Genomic DNA, 20,665 nt, shown 5'->3' on the forward strand with positions numbered 1-20,665 from the left:
GCTTAACCAGCTGAGCCACCCAGGCACCCAAGAGGATTTATTTCTTTATGACACCCCCTGTTCAATCTTGACAGGCTTTTGCCTGCTTTCTTTTGACCCTGACTCTACCACCACCACCACTAAGGTCCCTAATTTCGTGATAATGGTTTATATTATTACTGGGAAAATTTATACTTGTTGTGGGTTATTGGGATTATATGATTAGTTTAATGTTTTACATGAGCATTAACATTTTATACAGTGTCTGCTGTGTTCTGGGCACCCCATTAAGTGCTGGGAGACAACAGGAATAGTACAGGGCACCTGCCCAGGGAGCGTTCAGTGTCATAGCGAATATACACATGTGCACCTGTAACTATAGAAACATGAAAAGCATAGTCACTGAAATCTTACCAAAGCTCTGATATTAGGGATTTGGGAGGGCTTCACAGAGGGAGTAATATTTGAATAGGGTTTAAAAGGTGGGTAAATTAAGAGTTCTTAATTAGGGGCACTGTAGGAAAAGGAGGTGGCTTATTCAAAGGCCCAAAGAAAAGGAAGGGGGCACGTGGGAGAGTTGATGCTGTCAGAGGAACTGTGGTGGGGACAAGGAAAGAAGATTGGCAGATGAGGCCAAAGAAACAAGACTATGAAGAGCTGTTTACATCATGCCAAGAAATTTATTTGATAATCAAAGGAGGAATGAAGAGATTTTAGGTCGAGGCAGGGTGATATTGTATAGGATATGCTTTTAGCAAGGTAGATCTGACAGCAGTGTTAAGGAGGAAGTGGGGCGGAGTGAGGGGCTGCTGGCCACCTGCCAAATCGGAAGGTGGTTGCAGTCCAAAATGGTAGAAGGCCTGAACCAAGACAGGGATAGTGTAAGTTGGGAAGAACGGCCCAGATATAAATGAGATTTCTACTGTAAAGTCAGCAGGACCGAGTAACCCATTGGACATGGGACTTACTAAGGCGGGCTTAGGAAAGGGTATTGTCGGATGATCAGCAGTATCCTCAGATGAGCTTCAGGCAAGATGGGAAGTAGAGTTTGCAGTTGTTTGAGTAGCTCTCCCTTAAAGAGAAAAAACACTTATAATACATTCAAAACACAAATAATTTGATAGGAAAAAATAAATAAGTACTGAATTTTATGAGGAAAAAAATTAAAAAATCTGAATTCCAAAACCAGAATAAATTTTTAATGTTTACATTAGTACCTATGATATATAACATCCATGTCAATTAATTTGCAAATAGAAGTGTGCTCAGATGTGTAAATAAATTGAGGTAATTTATATTTGGGCATTTGAGTAAATCTAAGTGCCTCCCATTACCATTTGAAGTGTCCTAAATGAGATCATGTCTGTATTATCTGTCCTTTATATTCTTTAATGAATTAGAGATTATGTGTCTTGTCTACTTCCAAAAATTTAACAGTAAACAATGAAAAGAGTTCTTGTGTGTGTTTTTTCAGTAGCTAAGTCCAAATTATTTTTAAAATTTGGTCAGGGTCTATAATAATGTTCGCTAGGTAAAATTCTAACCATATTATCTTCAGGAAGATTTTATAGAATTTCTTATGTGTGTTATACTGTGTGGAATTATTGGCTTTGTTTTTGTTAAGCAGCTGAAGAGTTACAACAGGTAACAAATGTCTCCTTGAGTATCAAGTGCTACAGTTACGAGTTGCCTTGTTTTATAAATCAAACACATGGCACACTGTTAACCTCTAAACCACTCTGACAAAGTCTGGCATCTCTTATAGTCATATGTACTTACAGGTATATGCTTTCTAAAGGCTACTACTTAGATGTAGGTTTTCATTCAATACTAAGGAACAAAAACAGTGGATCTCAAATATGTATTTTTATTTTTTAAAATTTCTTTTCAGTGTACCAGAATTGTTTATGTACCACACCCAGTGTTCCATGCAATACATACCCTCCATAATACCCACCACCGGCCTCACCCAACCTCCTACCCCCCACCGCCCCTTCAAAACCCTCAGATTGTTTTTCAGAGTCCATAGTCTCTCATGTATTTTTAGGCTCAGTGATGTCATTAAAAATTAATACAAATAACTTTAAAGCCAGTACATGCTAGGAATTAAGGTTAAAGTATTTTTTACTTTTATGAAAATATCCCCAAAGAGCATGTTTGCTGGTAAAGTGATTGTTATTTGTACTTAAGAATATAAATAGTATTTTTTAGCACTTCTAATGTTTTTAGGTAATGTACCCTTTTCTACCACACTCTACCTGGGTATTAAGGTATGATATCATTAGAATTACTACATCTTTCTTAGAGTAATTTCCACTGAGATTGGAAATATTCATTAAGGCCTACCCCAGGTATAATAATCAGAATGCTCATTTTTTAAAATCTCTGAATGTTTAATTTTTTATCTGAGGTCAGCAATACCCCACTGAATATCATGAGTTTTATGTAAAATCTGGTGTGCATATATCTTTTTTCCCAGGGGAGAAAGACTAGTTTTCACCAGATTCCCAGTATGGCTCATGGCCCTGCAATGATGGTGAATGACAATGGGAGAAGGCATTCTCACATTTACTTTGTTTACTTTGATTTGCTGTAACAAAGCAGAGTGCCACCGAGAGTTAGCCTTAATGTATTTTTTGCTTTCCTCATGTTGAATTTTTCATTTAAAGTGAAGTTGTATCCATGGATGACCATGTTCTTTCTCTCTCCTTCTTTGCTCTATGTTCTTACAGTGCATTGTAACAGGAGATGGCAGTCAGCATGTGTATAAGAAACTCTGTCTGTGCGCTGGAGCTAAGCCAAAGTTGATATGTGAAGGAAATCCTTATGTATTAGGAATCCGTGATACAGACAGTGCTCAGGTAACATTCTTAGGTTGGGTCATAGGAAAGGAATGTGAATATTTCTTAGGCTTTTCTATATTTGAATCAAAGTATTCTCCTTAAAGTGTTAATTCTTAAATTATAGAAGAGGTTTGTTTTAGGATCCATAAACCAGAAAATAGTTATGTTATTGCCAGTTTCAGTTTAGCTTTGGTTGATAATTTTTGTTTTTTTAGTTCATGCTGATGTTCTGTGTTCTTTCCATTGTGCATTGTATCCCAGGTATAACAACTAAGCTGAAGGTTATAACTTATACACACATACATTACTGTAGTTTGGGAATATGTGATTTGTAATCTAAATAATATAATGATCTTCTTTCAAAAAGGTAAACCATTTCCCGAACTTACTGAACTTACCCCTTAGCAAAGAAATTAATATTGAGAAGATATTTATGGTTAGAATCATGACAGAATCTCTGAACTGAAAAAATCATTTGGTTTGTTGTACTCAGGAACTGTAGTAAACTATCCCAATAAGGTGAAACTCTGTGGAACCTTATACAACATTTTCTGGTAGTGGATTTAAGGGCTTCTAGAGTTCACTGACCCTTTTGCCAAGAAGCTCTTCCTGGTTTCCAATAATAATACTGTCTTACCTCAAGTTTGTTTTACTTCTCTTCCATAGGGTGATAAATTTTACATTTTTTGATAATATTTCATATTCTTAAAAGGTGATTTTTTTCAGCCTGTTCTTAATTAAATAGGAATTCAGAGAAAACTAGAAAAACTTAATTATAAATTATAATTTAATTATAATTATAAACATTTCAGGTTCCCATTATCAAAGATTGAGTGCATAACTATGTTCCAGTGAGGTCCTCTGCAGACATGAACTGCTTATAATAATCTTGTGTGACAGTATTACTCCCGTTTTACAATTAGGAAACTCTGATGGAGAAATTAAGTTTTTATCTGTGCTAAAGTAGTTATTAAGTCTATCAGAAGTACAATTTAAATGCATACTATTTATCTCCATATCCAATGTTTTTAACAGATTTTTCTTAAATTATTGTCCTCAGTGACGGACAAACTAAAATTAATTCTTTTTTTTCTTGTAGCATTTTAAACAAGTCAGTTTCAGTAGTTATTGACTATTACAATAAAGCTTTGGATGAATTTAATAGAAATAGGATTTAATAGAACTTGACATAGTAGGAAGAGGAATTCGGCTATTCATATGTCACTGTGAAGCAGTGGGACTATTCTGTTACTTTTGAAAGTGCCATAAAAATGACCATGACATCCCTACAGTCATTGTGATCTTTTTTAGGGGGCAGAGGAGGGAGGTGGTAGAGTCATCAATTAGTTGTCTCATAATAATAAGAGCAAAAATTTTTTTCTGATAAGTGTTGGACATTATTGTGCCTGCCTCTAACAGCTTTATTTACATTATCTTAATGCTTGCAGAGGCCAAATGAGATAGAGTCACTTCTTGTTTCCCTTTGTAGTTGAAGAACCAGAGGCGCAGGGGGGTTAAGCAACTTGTCTAAGTTACTAATTGCGAGCAGTTACTAACTCCTAGAGCCAGGGACTCTTAACCACCAAACTGTTGCACTGCTCATTCATGCAAGTTTTGAGTGTTGATTGACTCCAGGGAAAGCGTCAACTGAAGGACTGGGTGAAAAGGAATAACCCTATATGTAAGATACAGATCAGTGTCCTGTTAGTAAATTGATTGGATAAAGGAGTCAGGAATGTGACGATGAACCTAGAGATTGTGCCGCTTTACTGAAATTCTAAACTATGTAATAACTGTAATGTAATGTTATGACTTGAAATGTAATGACTTGAAAGGCAAGGGAAATCAGCAGAGGCACTGCTGTGAAGACAGCCTGGATGAAACAAAGTACTTGTAATATTACAAAGTATTGTAATATTGCGTCCTGGCAGAGTGGGCAAATGATATTTATTTTGTTCCTGTGTAAATCAGATAAAATTCCTGTATTTTCAGAATATTATCAGTGAAGCCCCTTGCTTCAAGTTATGTCCACTACTTACAGAACACTGTGTCCTTTTCAATACAGGAATTTCAGAAACAGCTTACTAAAGCTAAAAGAATAATGATCATAGGGAATGGCGGCATTGCACTTGAATTGGTGTAAGTATGTATTTTTAAATACTACTTTTTTTTTTTTTTTAAAGATTTTATTTCTTTGAGAGAGAGACAGTGAGAAAGAGCATGAGAGGGGAGAAGGTCAGAGGGAGAAGCACACTCCCCTTGGAGCTGGGAGCCTGATGTAGGACTCGATCCCAGGACTCTAGGATCATGACCTGAACCGAAGGCAGTTGCTTAACCAACTGAGCCACCCACGTGCCCTAATACTATTTTTTTTTTAATTTGTTTATTTGACAGAGATCACAAGTAGGCAGAGAGAAAGGGAAGCAGGGCTCAATCCCAAGACCCTGGGATCATGACCTGAGCCAAAGGCAGAGGCTTTAACCCACTGAGCCACCCAGGTCCCCTAAACACTATTTAAACACTGCTCTGTGATTCGTATGATTATTGGCAGACTAGAAACATCTTGGTATTCTGAAACTCAAAGATAAATGTAATTGTTTTTCATATATTTTTAAGGAAAATATCAACTTTGTATTTTTAGCTTTCATGGAGTTCATAGTTGCAGTGATACCATTGCTGCAACATGAGTTTAGGGAATGTTTTCTGTCTCAAGGGGTGACACACAGGTGACTGGAGAGATGTGGCCCACAGATATGTTTGGTAAACATGTACCATCTTGAACAACAATTTGAATGTGCACACTTTTAGAGCTTTCTAATAACAGTCCCCACCACTTACTATTTATACCCATCCTGCTTCACTCATTTATATGGTTACTTGATTGGCCCATGACTCGCTAGTTCAAGATATATGGTACTCCCAGCTCTTGGTTTTTTGGAAGTCAGAAAATGTTGAACACATAAATTAAAATACTATCTAAAGGGGTGCCTGGGTGGCTCAGTGGGTTGAACCGCTGCCTTCGGCTCAGGTCATGATCTCAGTGTCCTGGGATCGAGTCCCGCGTCAGGCTTTCTGCTCAGCAGGGAGCCTGCTTCCCTTCCTCTCTCTCTGCCTGCCTCTCCGTCTACTTGTGATCTCTCTCTGTCAAATAAATAAATAAAATCTTAAAAAAAAAATACTATCTTAAGATGATATTTCAGGTTCAGAGAACATTGAGGAATCGATATCCTGCTATGGTTTACAGAGCATTGATTTTCTTTGTAATTTTATCTTCCCACGGATGGCTGACATGGAATTGTTTGGACATTTTCAGGCCAGAAAGTGGAGTCCAATTACAAAGAGGACAAATTTATATCAAAATGAGGAATTTGCCAAAGCCCTATCTATTCTAACTCTTGGACTAGGTTTTTGCTCCTTATTCTGACAGGGTGGTGAATCCCAGTGGAAGCTTTTAAGAGTTCCTAAATTGCCTGAGTACTAAGAGTGGCAGTCGTTCTTGAAATGATGAAGTTTGTGGCACTAATGAGAACTGCAGAGAAAAAAAAAAAAAAAAGAGAGAGAAACTAGAGTCAAAACCAAACAGAACAAAGAGGAAGGAGGAGGCACATCACAAATTTTCTCCACTAACGATTACTGAAAGTATAGCTTAACACTATGATTCTTTGCATTGGAAAATTTTCTGTATTCAGAAATGTTTGTAGTCTTACACCATTTAATCCTGTTCCTCATTTTCTTTAGGTTGGAGATAGACTATATAATTTGATAAAACTCCTAAGGAAAGGACACATATAATGCTGTTATCTCAGCTTATGTCCACTGATGATCAGGTGTTCATCATATCATGATGAGAAATCACACAAACTCTTTCTGCTCTTCAGTAGCCCTCATGATCCCCCAGGGCAAATGCTCATTTTCTTCAGTGTACTTTTCTTCTTTACTAGTATAGGTTAATCCTTTGCTTTTCAAAACCTTTTTTTTTTTTTTTTTAATACTTTCACAAAACCATACTTCACTGTTTAAGGGTGGTCTTAAAAAATAGGATACCTCTGTGGTGAAGTATCTTGCTGAGGGCATAGCTCATAGGCTAAGGGGAGTACAGGGTGTCCTATCAGGTGGGGCACATACAGAAGTTCTCATGGTTACTTATTACTGTGGCTTACAAGCATCAGTATTTTAAGCTATACTGATATGCGTTGTACTATTGTATTACTTAAAGTTTTTACAAAATGGTAGAGGAATTTCTAATTTGTGAAAGCTAAAGAATTTCATAGTAACTATGTGCCTATATGTATATTGATAAGAAATTTATTACTGAATGTTTGTATATTCTACTTTCTGCTTATCAGCAATCCTGTATGACCTGAACAGCATATAGAATATTCTCCAAAGAATGTGAAATTTAGTAACTGTAAATGTTTGTTTCTGCCATAGTGAAGCAGGAATTTATGAACACATAATAAAGGCTCATTAGATGGTGCAAGAGGATCTTTTACCATATTGTCAGAAAGCATGAACATCAGATGATGTGAAATGAGATGTATTAAACCTTATTTTTTGTATCATCTATTTACTGATTAGCTTGAAAAGTCCATGTGTTACATTATAGCGTCTGTGACATAAAGATGGTGATATTTTGACCATAAGTCAGCATTAATAGTTCTTAACATGTGATAATCTTAGTACCACTACCGGTTCAAATAAAATCGTAGTACAGTTAGGATGACCATATATCCTGTTTGTCTAGGATTGTCCCAGTTTATCAGTTGTACCAAAACAAGTATTAACAGCAGAAAAACCTAACAGACTTCAGGGACTTGGTGAAATGAATACTAAGCAAACCACATTCTGGGTGATCAGACCAAGAGATAAAATAGCAATGTGCAGGAGCTCTGGCCATCTCATGAATGGTGATGGCCCGTGTACACCACAGCCGTTCCTTTCTTCCTTGATTTTCTGTGAGCCGGGTCTTTCTTTGACTGGATGGCTTGGACATTTCTGAGACAAAGGGAGAGGACTACAGAGTAGTGGTTTCTTTATAACAGAGTTAAAATTTTAGTTGATAACTCTAATTCTCTCCTTTTCCTATCTCCTTCCATAATGTTGCTTGAGTACACAAATTACTTGTTACCAAAGAATTGAAGTATTTTAACTGTATACTATCCATCCATCTATCTATCCATCGTTGGTTATACTGTAACCACGTCAAAAAAGCACTGTTCATTCATGGAACCCTGGAGAACATTCATACAATAACTATGTTGGGGAATTTGACCGCTTAGAGTGATGCTCACTGTAATGAAATTTCACCTGATACTCAGTTACATATGTTTGTCATTTTTATGTTCTTTCAGTAAACTGGTTAAATTTATTTTATTACTTATTCTACTTCAACTCTTTTTATCCTGAAAGAGTATTCCATTCCTCCTTACAATCATTCTTGCTCAGTTTGTCTTAAACTACTTTCTTTACTTTTGCCTTCAGAGATAATTATTTGCAAATACAGAGATTTCTACTCAGACTTTCAGAATTGCTCTGAGTAACTTTAATATTCCTTTTAGGTATGAAATTGAAGGGTGTGAAGTCATTTGGGCCATTAAAGATAAAGCTATTGGGAATACTTTCTTCGATGCAGGAGCAGCTGAATTCTTGACTTCAAAGCTCACTGCTGAAAAACCAGAGGGCAGAATTGCACATAAAAGAACCAGATATACAACTGAAGGTAAATACAGCATCTTATTCATTAATTCACAGATGAAACTGTTTAGCTTTTTAGCCATATAGAAAAAGGCTACAAGAAATAGAGATAGTATCATTTCTGTATCTTACATGACTTAGATTTTCCAGGATTTCTTAAAATGACAAATATGTATAATTAAAACTAGAAATTTAAGGTGAAATAAATGAACCAGCCTATCTGCATCTTTGCAAACAGTAACTGGACATGACTTAAGGTAATTTTACCAAAACATGCAGTGAATTAAAAAAGAAATACAGGGATGCCCAGGTGGCTCAGTTGGTTAAACACCTGCCTTCAGCTCAGGTCATGATCTCAGGGTCCTGGGGTGGAGCCTTGCATGGGGCTCCCTGCTTAATGGGGAGTCTGCTTCTCCCTCTCCCTCTCCCCTTCCCCCCAGTTTGTGTTTATGCTTGCATGCTCACTCTTGCACGTGCACGTGCATGTAAATAAATCTTTAGGAAAAAAGAAAAAAAATACAAACGTAGTATTTTAAGAGCTTTTTTTAAAATTTGGCTTACACAGTTCAAAAAGAATTCTGTAAGTTTTGAGGGTGCTAAAAATTGATAAAATGCTTAAAAACAGATGGCTAATCTTTTTATTGAATTATAACAAACTATAATAGTTTCAGGTGTTTAACAGTAGTGATACAGTATTTTTTTTAACATTTAATTTTTTTTTTTAAAGATTTTATTTATTTGACAGAGATCACAAGTAGGCAGAGAGGCAGGAAGAGAGAGGAGGGAATCAGGCTCCCTGCTGAGCAGAGAGCCCGATGTGGGACCCAATCCCAGGACCCTGGGATCATGACCTGAGCCAAAGGCTTCAACCCACTGAGCCACCCAGGCACCTCATGATTCAGTATTTTTATACATTATGACATGGTGACCTTAGTAGGTTTAGTTACTCTTGTCACTATACAAACTTACTACAGTACCACTGACTGTATTTCCTGTGCTGTACTTTATAGCCCTGTGACTTATTTGTAACTGGAAGTTCATACTACTTACTACTGTTCACCTGTTTTGCCTGCGTTACCAGTGCCTCCCCATGGCACTATATCTGAGCCTATTGCTTTATTTATTTTGCTGTTTTAAAATATTTTCCCTAGTTTAACTTGCATGTGTTTATTTTAAACAATTTTACTGAAGTATAGTGTTACTGAAATAACTGAATATATAGTTATATATAGTGTTACTGAAATACTGACTATAGTGTCATATTAGTTTCAGGTGTACAATAAAATGATTCAACAATTCTGTGTATTACTCCGTGCTCCTCATGATAGGTATACTTTTAATCCCATTTCACCCATACTTCCATCCTTTGGCAAACACAAGCTCTCTGTATTTAAGAGTCTGATTTTTGTCTCATTTTTTAAATCCCACATATGAATGAAATCATGTGGCATTTGTCTTTGACTTATTTCACTTAGCATTATATCCTCTAGGTCCATCCATGTTGTTGCACATGGCAAGATCTCTTACTTTTTAATGGGAGTGGTATTCCATTACATACATACCCCACATCTTCTTTATCCATTCATCAGTTGATGGACATGGGATTGCTTCCGTATCTTGTTTGTTGTAACTAATGCTGTAGTTACAGCATTAGGGCTTGATATATCTTTTCGAATTAGTGTTTTTCTTTTCCTGGGGTAAATAGCCAGTAGTGGAATTACTGGATCATAGGGTAATTTGGGGTTTTTTTTTGGTAATTCTATTTTTAATTTCTTGAGGGAACTCCATACTGTTTTTATACAGTGGCTATAGCAATTTGCATTCCCACTACCACTGCATGAGGGATCTTGTTTCTCCTCATCTTTGCCAAGACTTGTTATTTCTTCTTTTTTTGATTCTAGCCATTCTATAAATATAAGGTGATACCTCATTGTGATTTTTATTTGTACTTCTCTGATTAATGATACTGAGCATCTTGTCACGTCCCCGTTAGCCAGGTGTCTTTAGAAACATGTCTTTTCGGGTCCTCTGCCCATTTTTTATTTTGATTGTATTTTTATATATTTTTATATTTTATATATTTTGGATATTAACCTTTTATCAGATCTCTTACCCTTCACTTTAACATACATTTGGGGATGTATGTATAACATCCCCAAAACACATTGTGTTTAAACTCAACACTTGATCAAAACATTATCCATTTTATAGCTCTATATCACAAAATATTAAGATAATAAAATACCCACATATCACAAAATATTAAGATAATAAAATAATCCATACAGATATCTTAGTTTAGTCATGCTGTATATATGTACATATGAGAATTATAACATTTCCTAAAAGCTTGAGAATACAAAGCATACTTCTCTGCCTGGCAGTTTTTAGATCATTTGAATTTTGAGTTCAGTTTATTTTTTCAGGAAAGAAAAAGGAAACACAAACCACAGCTGGTACTGGCAGTATGGGCAGTGCTTTGGGACCTGATTGGCATGAAGGCTTGAATCTCAAAGGTACAAAAGAGGTAGGTGTTCATATATGAATTAAACCTAAGATGCAATTTTAAGTTTTAAACTGTTCGTTAAAAGCTGGTCACAAATACGTCAAACAACTGCTGGGTTACTTTACTTAAAATCCAAAGTGCTAGGACAGACAGGACCAATGGCAGTTGGTCCAATTCCTTACCAAAGTTAAGTATTTCATCTAAAACTGATTCATGCCCTTCTTTTTAGTTTCTCAGGCGGACAGATTTCCAGACCCAGACTACAGTGACTGTAACTGTCCTATTTTTAAATTAATCTTTTCTCAAGTCACTTCACATGCATTATACTATCTTAAAGATTATTTGATGAATTCTAAATAAAATAGGTATTTAACATCCTAATTGGATAAGCAGATAACTTGCTTTTATTCATTTTATTTATTAGATACTTGTTTTTAAATAGTTTTAAAAGCCTGTGATATTTAAATACTGTAAGAAGCATCTGTGGAGTCCTCATCACTGTATATGATTTCTTTACAGCCTTGGGTAGTTTGGAGGGGAGCTGGCTTCATAGCATACCTAATTTTGGTGATAGAAATTATATAAAATCATTTCTTCCTGCATCTTCAGATCCAAAGATTAATAGTATTTTTAACCTGAGAACTTCAGCAGTTTGGTTCAGTAAACATTATCTCCTTTATACTTGGCACTTTACTAAGGTTCTGGATATTACAGTAAGTTGGCAGGGACCTGCCCTCAAGAGGCTTTTATAGTCTCTAGCAGTTGTAATTTTTAAACACTGTATTTGTAATTATCATTTAGACTTAAACGCATCCCCTGCCAGTGCAACTAGTTGTTCTCTTAAGTTCTGAACAGATTTTTGCTCACTCCCTTCATGCACAGAAATTGAGAGGCTTTTTAATTTGGGGCAGCCAGTGTGTTTTCCTTTATACTGTAAGATTATTTTTTCTGTGTGTTTCTGCAAGTATATTGTAATTTTTTTTAATTATGAGTAACCTAAGTCATTTTTTGGGAATTTGTTATTTTAGTTTTCTCATAAGATTCACATTGAAACTATGTGTGAAGTAAAGAAAATCTTCCTTCAGGAGGAATTTAGAATTTCTAAGAAAAAGTCCTCGCCTTTTCCTAGAGACCATTCTAATCAGTCAGTCACAACCAATAATGGTAAGTAATAAAATAAGAAAAAATACCAGTAATTTAAAAGGATGAAACCTTACTTAATCTTACTATATTAAAAACTTCAATTTCTTTATGAAATTGAAACATAAAAAGTAAAAATGAAACCATTAATTAATAATGTAAGTCATTTCATTTTCATTACTTAAGTCTTCAAGCTTCCTGATAATTTTACATGGGGTTCATGATGCTATAGCCACAACTCTGAGTCAATTACAGATCAAAACAAATATAAACAAAGCCTTTATGCTCCCAGGGGTGAAATGACTTCCCCCAAATCAAACAGATTGAAAATCTATAAATTTGGGATTAAGAAACCGATCTAATCCCTATTCTACACTTCCTGTGAGAACTACTGCTGTTTGAAGAAATAAACTCAGCTAGACTGGCATATGAGATATTCCAGTTATTGAATTCTTTGTATTTTTCCATGGGAAAAGGTAGTGTTAGAGTTTGAATATGAGTAATAAGGGAAAACGTTGCAAAATGAGAATTTGGACTAAACTCTTAGTGGAGTATAATAGCTTAATATTTAGAAAATGGTTATTGGCTTAAAATCATTTTGTTAGAAGTAGTCTAAATTTGAAGGAAAGATGTTTAGAATGCCATAATTTTGTAAATATACTCAAAACAAGAAGACAGTGCTGACTGCATTATAATTGTTTAAGCAAATATGCCTGGAGTTATTAAAGGGTATGTTTTAAAGTCCTCTCCTGCCTTTTTCTTTCACTCTTTATTTTAGGCATTACATATTCACATGCTAATGACAGCTGGTGGTGATAACATTTGAGAATGAAGGTGGTTTTTTTCTGTTTGTTTTAAAGAGGTATGGCCTGTATATGTGGAATTGACTAATGAAAAGATATACGGCTGTGATTTCATTGTCAGTGCTACAGGAGTTACACCAAATACAGAACCTTTCCTCTGTGGCAACAATGTAGGTGAAATTTTTTGTCCTGCTATGAGTATTTTTAAAGTAGTATAAGATTTCTAATTCTCAAGTATAAATCAGTGTTCATTGTTTTAGTGTAAAACTGTAACTTAAGGAAGCTAAGTTTAGTGTGCAGTCATCCTTTATTTGTAGTATTTCATATTGCCTACCTAAAATTTTAAGTGGTAAACATCCCAGCATCAGTGTCCTCATAAATGGGACATAATGCACATTTGTCTAAAGGTTGATGAGATGAACACCTATGAATTCTTACAAATGATTCTTTTTAGAGAAACTGCCTTTTAGCATTTGAAGCTCGCAAAACTGAAGAATACTGTAATTACAAGTCGGGTAGTAACTATGGTTACTGAGTGTTCTTGATGTTGAAAGTCTTAAGAATTTTTGAGTAGGTCTGTCCTAGTAGGATTTTGATTCCCTAATAATTCAGCTGAGTTATCTAAACTTTGCAGCTGTTTTTCACTCTCTCACTAAAGACGGCATACTGAGATATAAAAATTTGACTTAGTCTTTTACTTTAGAACAAAAAAGACATCTTTCATTTTTCTTCCCATGTATACTTATCAGGAACCTCATTTAGTTTGCTCTAGGAGAAGATGGTGGCCTGAAAGTGGATGCTTATATGCACACATCTCTCTCTGATGTCTACGCCGCTGGTGACATCTGCACTGCATCCTGGCAGCCCAGCCCGGTGTGGCAGCAAGTAAGCCAGCATCCATCATCACACCTTTGTATCTGATTTTTCAGATTCCATCTGACGGTAAAGGAGTCGCTACCAGCAAATCCAAATTTCCGGTTTTCCCACTTAAGTAGGAAGCTATCCTAGAGTTTTCTGTGACATTTTAAAAAGAATGTTTCCCTTTTGGCAAGTTATTAAATAGAGATGGAACACACTGGGATGTCTTACCTTCATACATTTAGCAGCACTGTCCAGTGGAACTCTGTGACAACAGAAACATTCAATATGCTTGTAGTGTCCACTCAGTAGCTACATGTCTCTGTTGAGCCGTTAAAATGTGCTGAATGTGACTGAGGAACTGAATTTTAATTTTACTTACATTTAGTGGCTGCCAGACTGGACAGCGCAGCTTTAGATGAATGAATAACATACTGAGGTATAAACCATATAGATGATGGGGGGATCCTGATGACCCAGTTTTGTCCCTCTGGGAATTATGACTGAAAAAATTTCCTATAGTGAACAGCCTTCCTCAGCCGAACAGCTCCATCCAACTGGATGTCCACGTCCTCCTACCCTCATGGTGCTGCCTGCCTCTTCAGAGTGGAGCAGAAATCCTTCAGGAAGATACTCAGACTGTAGTCATAGGGCAGGTGGTCTTAGCAGGAGTAGAGATGCAGGTAGGCATTACAGATAAAACAACCAGGTAACACTCAGTGAAAGACCAGCTCCACAGGTAGATTTTACTCCTTCAGATTAACTATGGAGTGTGAAGTAGCAGAAGGGCTAGATGTAGTCTGAGAGGCACCTTCAACACTTATGTGTTTTTACAGAGATAAGTCATAGGAAGAGTGCTTTCAGCCTGTTTCGAAAGTGCTAGCTTGTTTTCAGTTTTTCCTACATTCTGTGACTTCTGTGGCATAGCTGTCTTCAAGTCTGTGGGATTTTTTTTAAACACTTTAAAGCCTCTAGGGTAAATTATATCCTTATTATGTGTCATACTCGCCTACAGGCAATATCCAAAAACAAAACAGATGTCTCATTCTGAGTGAATCTAATAGATCTTGTCTCTTAATTTGTAGAAGCAATAAATAAGTATACCAGTCAGTTTTATATGATCCAGGACCCTACATTAGCTTATTTAATTCTCTTAATAGCCAGAGAATAGGTGGTATATATTTATGTTTCAGGTGAAGAAATTAAGGCTGTTAATAAACATGGAGAAGAGTTGGTATTTAAATCTCTTGACTTTCACAGCCAGTGTTATATCAGGGATTCCTAAAACTTTATAGAAATAAACATACAGTAAATTAGAAATAAATAATGTAAGGGAAGAATTTAAAATTCCCAGCATCAGTTGTTGAAATCTGATAAGATTTCCTAAGGCTGTACACCCAACTAATACATCAGTTTAACTGCATGAGAGGCCTTAACTATGTAGCACCAAAATCTGAGGATTAGGAGAAGAAATGAATTCTTCAGTGATCATCTATTATCTCTACTTACGCTGATGATGAAACTTACTATAAAAAAGGTGACTAGTTAATTAGTAGTATTCTTACCTTGTACGCCCTGAAATGTTTTAGTTATTTGTAATTGTTTATTGAAACAGACTTGGTATCATCTTTTAATTTGAAAGGCAGTAATTTGGATAGAATTATGAACTAGCAAAATCGGGTTTGGTTAGCATGGATTGGTGACTGCTTCTACAGCAAAGACAATCCAACTAATCCTCTAACTCGCTAGATCTAGCTAGTCTCAAGGACTGTCAACATTGAAGTCATTTAAAGAATTTTATAAGGCATCTTTAAAGTAAGAACAATGAAAAATTTTCTCATGACATTTTTTTCTTTCAGATGAGGCTGTGGACCCAGGCTAGACAGATGGGATGGTATGCAGCGAAGTGCATGGCTGCAGCTAGTTTAGGAGAATCTATTGACATGGACTTCAGCTTTGAGCTTTTTGCTCATGTAACAAAATTTTTTAACTATAAGGTAAGATAAGCAAATCAGTGCCTTTTCCTGCATGTTAGTCTTAAAACGAAAACCATGTAAATACTTACTCAGATGAGAAAATTAAATAATTATTTTACAAAACATGACACATCTTCTCATTTCCTCATTTCTTGGAAATCAGTACCTGTTTTTACCACTGGTCTTAATTCCTGTTCATTACCCACCTTCCTGTGCTATACCGTTTTACCCATAAGTGGGGGAAAGTCTCTTCTAGGCTTATTCCCTGTTGGTACATTTTGAGATTCATTCTTTGTGGGGAGAACCAATAGCTGTTACACTCAAGAATGAACCAGGTGCTTTGCCGTGCATATTATTTACTCTTCACATTACTCTGAGGCAAGTTTTTTCTTCATGACTCTAAGCTGGTGTAATCCGGATCCTACAGATATTAATTCACCAGATATTTTTAATGTTCAGAGACTGTGGGGTGGTATCATCCATACAATAAATGCAGTGCCATTCAGATGTTTTCTTTGGGACACTCCCCAATTTTTGTGAATAGATTCTAGGTTAACATACATATACATATATAGTGTTTCCTTGTTGTTACTCATTACAATAATGTTTTTATCCCTATCTATAGGTTGTGTTGCTGGGAAAATACAACGCACAGGGCTTAGGTTCAGATCATGAATTAATGCTGAGATGTACCAAAGGACAGGAATACGTCAAAGTTGTCATGCAGCATGGGCGAATGATGGGAGCTGTCTTAATTGGTGAAACTGACTTAGAAGAAACATTTGAAAACTTAATTTTAAATCAGACAGATCTTTCATCATATGGAGAAGATCTGCTAGATCCAAATATTGATTTAGAAGATTATTTTGATTAAAAAAGGCATTTCAAAGAACTACGTAAAGTTCCAAATACTAAGTCACAATAAGGTAATACACTGACTTAATGAAGTTAAGAATACAGAAGTAATAATGATTTCAGTGGGAAAATATTAAAATATAACAAAACCACTTACATAAATAAAAGGGTTACTCATTTCTGATTAAGCTAGGTTGTTACCTACTTAGCCAACAATTTGGTCAGATACGCTAGTCATTCTGATTGTGCAATGTCAGGGTTATGGTTTCAAGAGGCATATAGTTTTACATAGAGGTGTAGCAATATCTTACTTACTAATATCATTTGTATTGATCTCTTATTCTATTTACGTTTGGATTCTACAGCTCTTCTGAGCTGAAATCACTCCCTTTCTGTAATCAGCCTTTGTAAAATATTCCATATAACTTTGCTATCAAATGTTGGTCATATCAAAAGAAAATAAACATGTCAAGGCACAAGAGTTTAATATAGTTATGTGAACTTGAGTATTTTTCTCATTTTGTCCTGTCAGTTTTTATAAATTATCTGAAATGTTCAAGTCTAGTAATTAAGAGATAAGTTCCATATGTATAAAATAGTAATAAAATTGTCTCAAACGTTTAACTAATAATGGTGTATACGTGCATAAACTGTTTTCTTGGAAAATATATAAACACCCATCTCATGATTGCTGAAGCAGATTTGCACACTTCTGGAAATTACCCAAGTTTTTTTACTTCTTTTTATCAGCTCCTTTAGAATCCAAGTTTGAGATGATTCCATCTACAAAATTAAATTAATCTACAAAGCAAACATTGTGGTCAAAACTCAGCGGTTCCATTTTCTCTTCAGGTTAAATATCAGCTCTTTAGTTAAGTATCTAGTAGTCTGGTTTTTTATCTTCAAGTATGTATTCAAATATGAGCCCTATCCAGAAGGGATGTGCAGTCAGAATCAGTGGTACATGGCATGCATTTGCAGGCTTGAGAGTATTTAGTGTGTGAGTCGTTGGTTCTCAACCTCTGCTGCACAGGCCCACTTCTCAACCAGTGTTGATCACAACCAATATTGTGAGGGCAGGGTGCATCGCAAATTACATGAAAATGGATTTTTTCTCTTGAAAGATTAGAAACCCTAGTCTATATTTTAAAAAGGTAGACTAAACTCCATTCTTTAATATCTCTACAGAAAACAAAAGTATGTTCTACTGATCCAGGACAGTACTAGTTACAGCATCTCTTAAGCTTTAATATGTTTTTTTCAGTATATAAAAATTAATAGCCAGTTACCCTAAAACAGCTCTGCATAGGCTTCTTTATTTTCATGGTAATAAGATATGCATCACTATTCAGTGATTTAGGTGCTATTTTGAAATATGAAATCTCTGTGGAAGGTATAGGCCAACAATCAAATTTATAAAAAAAAAAATAAGTACAGTAATTTTAATATACTGATTTAAACTTGCACAAAACATACTTTCTATAAATTATTTGTAAACTTTATGTGGCATTTAAAAGTTTACATGAAACAATAGGAAAAAACAATTGTTCTGTTGCAATTATAAGAAACAATTATAAAGACCACACCAAAGGACAGGAAATGGATTTATATATACTTAAGATACTGCTGTAGAAAAAAGTGCAATAATTTTTACCAGGTCTTCATTAGAAGTTTGCAAGGAGCAACACCTACCACTCTTGGTTCCAGTGGAGGGTCCTCTGCCTACTTCTGCAGTGTACTGTGACAAGCTTTCACATGCCATACTGAGACCTGGCAACTGGAATTTAGAAATTAAGGACAGGCTAGTCTAAGTGGTTAAACTGGCTTAAAATAAGTCATCAACATGAGCTACACTGAACACTGATGTAATTTGTTCTGAATCTAGGCTATTCCTCAGTTTGTTTCCTGAGATTAAGAGTCTCTGCTGGAGGGGCGGGGTAGGTAAGAGGTAGCTGGGGGATGGACACTGGGGAGGGTATGTGCTATTGTAAGTGCTGTGAATTGTGTAAGATTGATGAGTCACAGACCTGTACCCCTGGAATAAATACTACATTATATGTTAATATAAAGCCCAGCAGGGACAATACAAACTAAGCTATAACTCAAGTCTGTCACTAAGTTACAGTCTGTAAGACACTGTTGAATTTACAGTGATGTAAAGGAAATAAGCTGGTTACCAGAAGGCATTGAGGTATGCTCTACAAATCTGGGTGTTTGCCAGACATGACTGAGAGAGATTTATGAGAGAATCAGTCTGTTCTTCATATTTACCTGATTTGTGCTCATTGGGCAATATTCTGAAAATTCTATGGCTTCCTCTGTACTCAGATTCAGAGAGAAGAACGTCCTGATCAGATATTAATAATTATTGACTCTAGCTCCCTGATTTATATATATTAGACTCCTGTTAATGTGGTCAGTATAATGCAGTGTAATAAACTCCTATACAAGTTTCTCTAGCTGCAAAGTGAAAATTACAATGATCTCCTTCACCCATCAAGGCATCAGAACTCAGGCGGGGAACTGGTTAGTCCAGTTCTTCAGACACAGCATACACATAGGATAAAAAAAGTTAAAATGCAACATTGAGATATTGTTAAATTAGTGTCTTATGAGTGGTTAGCCATTATCTACTTCAAAAATGATTGACTACTCAGGCACCTGGGTGGCTCAGTCGTTGAGTGTCTGCTTTTGGCACAAGTCATGATCCCAGGGTCCTGGGATTGAGTCCTGTGTAAGCTCCCTGCTCCACAGGAAGCCTGCTTCTCCCTCTCCACTGCTTGTGCTCTCCCGTGTTCTTTCTCTCGCTCTCAAATAATAAATAAAATCTTAAGAAAAAAAAAAACTGACTATACTCTCTCTTTTGCATGAAATTTCTCTTCCCAGTGACTATAAAGTATTAGAGATTGGCCTTTTCTTATATAGTATTTCTGTTCAGAGGAATGTAAACCTCTCTATTTCTTAAAAATTTAACATGCCTTTAGTATAGCAATATAAAGTAGATGAATACACCTATCCCTTTTCCTTTTATTTATAATTTTTTTTAGAGATTTATTTATTCATGAGAAAGAGAGAACGGCAGGTAGAGGCAGAAGGAGAAGCAGCCTCCCCAAGGAACAGGAAGCCTGATGTGGGACTCGATCCCAGGACCTGGGATCATGACTTGAGCCAAAGGCAGACGGTTAACCATCTAAGCTACCTAGGCGCCCTTACCAGTTGTTTTAAAACTTTGAGTTACTTTTGAATTTAGAAAATGCTATTAACAGCTTGCTTAATCCATTCTGGGGCCTACTATTGCCCTCATGTAGTCCTAGCTATATATATTACCCTATTCTTTCATTCTCTCTTTCTTTTCTTTTCTTTCCTTTTCTTCTCTTTCTTTTTCTTTCTTTCTTTATTTTCCTTATTTAACAGAGAGATCACAAGTAGGTAGAGGCAGGCAGAGATGGTGGGGGAAGCAGGCTCCCTGCTGAGCAGGGCAGGGCTCCATCCCAGGAGCCTGAGATCATGACCTGAGTGGAAGACAGAGGCTTAACTCACTGAACCATCCAGGTACCCCCAGCCTATTAAGTTTAAAGAACAATGAACTAGGGAGTGTTCCAGTTCAAGATGGTGACACAGGAAGATCCTGAACTCCCCTCCATGGGCACACCAAATCTACACCTATTTATAGGGAATTCCTCCTGAAGAAGAACTGAGGGCTGACTGAACAGCTTCTGTATAAGAGAGACAGACATGGTAACAAAGGGTGACCCCACCTCTGATGCTGCAAACTGCAGTGCAGAAGATAGTAATGAGGTACCAGGAACAAGATTCATCTATGCTGGGCCACAGAAAATAAAAGGCATGGCTTAAAAAAACAACCAGAATATAAAGAAAATAGCCCTTGAACCCTGCTAACTGGCAGGGGAGCTGTTCCAACTGTCTCTTGGTTGGAGGGTCCAGTGAGTGCCACAGTTTATGTTCCCCCACCACCTTGACAGCATAGATGGGAGCAGGGTCCAGGTGCAC

The 20,665-nt window shown here is 36.2% G+C and overlaps 1 protein-coding gene and 1 long non-coding RNA gene across 5 annotated transcripts in view; one reads left to right on the forward strand and one right to left on the reverse strand.

Moving 5' to 3' along the window:
• The window catches only part of LOC309869461 (pyridine nucleotide-disulfide oxidoreductase domain-containing protein 1), a 28,555-nt gene extending 11,274 nt beyond the window's left edge, over positions 1 to 17,281 (forward strand). For 2 of the 4 annotated variants that reach the window (XM_082740649.1, XM_082740652.1), the window contains exons 4-12: positions 2,712 to 2,840; positions 4,888 to 4,961; positions 8,381 to 8,541; positions 10,943 to 11,043; positions 12,051 to 12,186; positions 13,023 to 13,135; positions 13,728 to 13,850; positions 15,683 to 15,820; positions 16,425 to 17,281. In XM_082740649.1, coding sequence (XP_082596775.1) covers positions 2,712 to 2,840; positions 4,888 to 4,961; positions 8,381 to 8,541; positions 10,943 to 11,043; positions 12,051 to 12,186; positions 13,023 to 13,135; positions 13,728 to 13,850; positions 15,683 to 15,820; positions 16,425 to 16,673 — 1,224 coding nt within the window. In that variant the 3' untranslated portion in view covers positions 16,674 to 17,281. The remainder of the gene's footprint in view (positions 1 to 2,711; positions 2,841 to 4,887; positions 4,962 to 8,380; positions 8,542 to 10,942; positions 11,044 to 12,050; positions 12,187 to 13,022; positions 13,136 to 13,727; positions 13,851 to 15,682; positions 15,821 to 16,424) is intronic. The other 2 variants (XM_082740650.1, XM_082740651.1) reach the window with 1 other exon arrangement.
• On the reverse strand, positions 640 to 19,456 carry LOC309869466. Its single transcript, XR_014314192.1, has 2 exons — positions 18,347 to 19,456; positions 640 to 1,051 (listed from the first exon to the last, which is right to left on the reverse strand). It is a non-coding gene; the product is annotated as an uncharacterized lncRNA (long non-coding RNA).
• Positions 19,457 to 20,665: the final 1,209 nt, after the last annotated feature.

This window comes from Mustela nivalis (genome assembly GCF_964662115.1).
Source record: "Mustela nivalis genome assembly, chromosome: 7".
Classification (NCBI taxonomy): Eukaryota; Metazoa; Chordata; class Mammalia; order Carnivora; family Mustelidae; genus Mustela; species Mustela nivalis.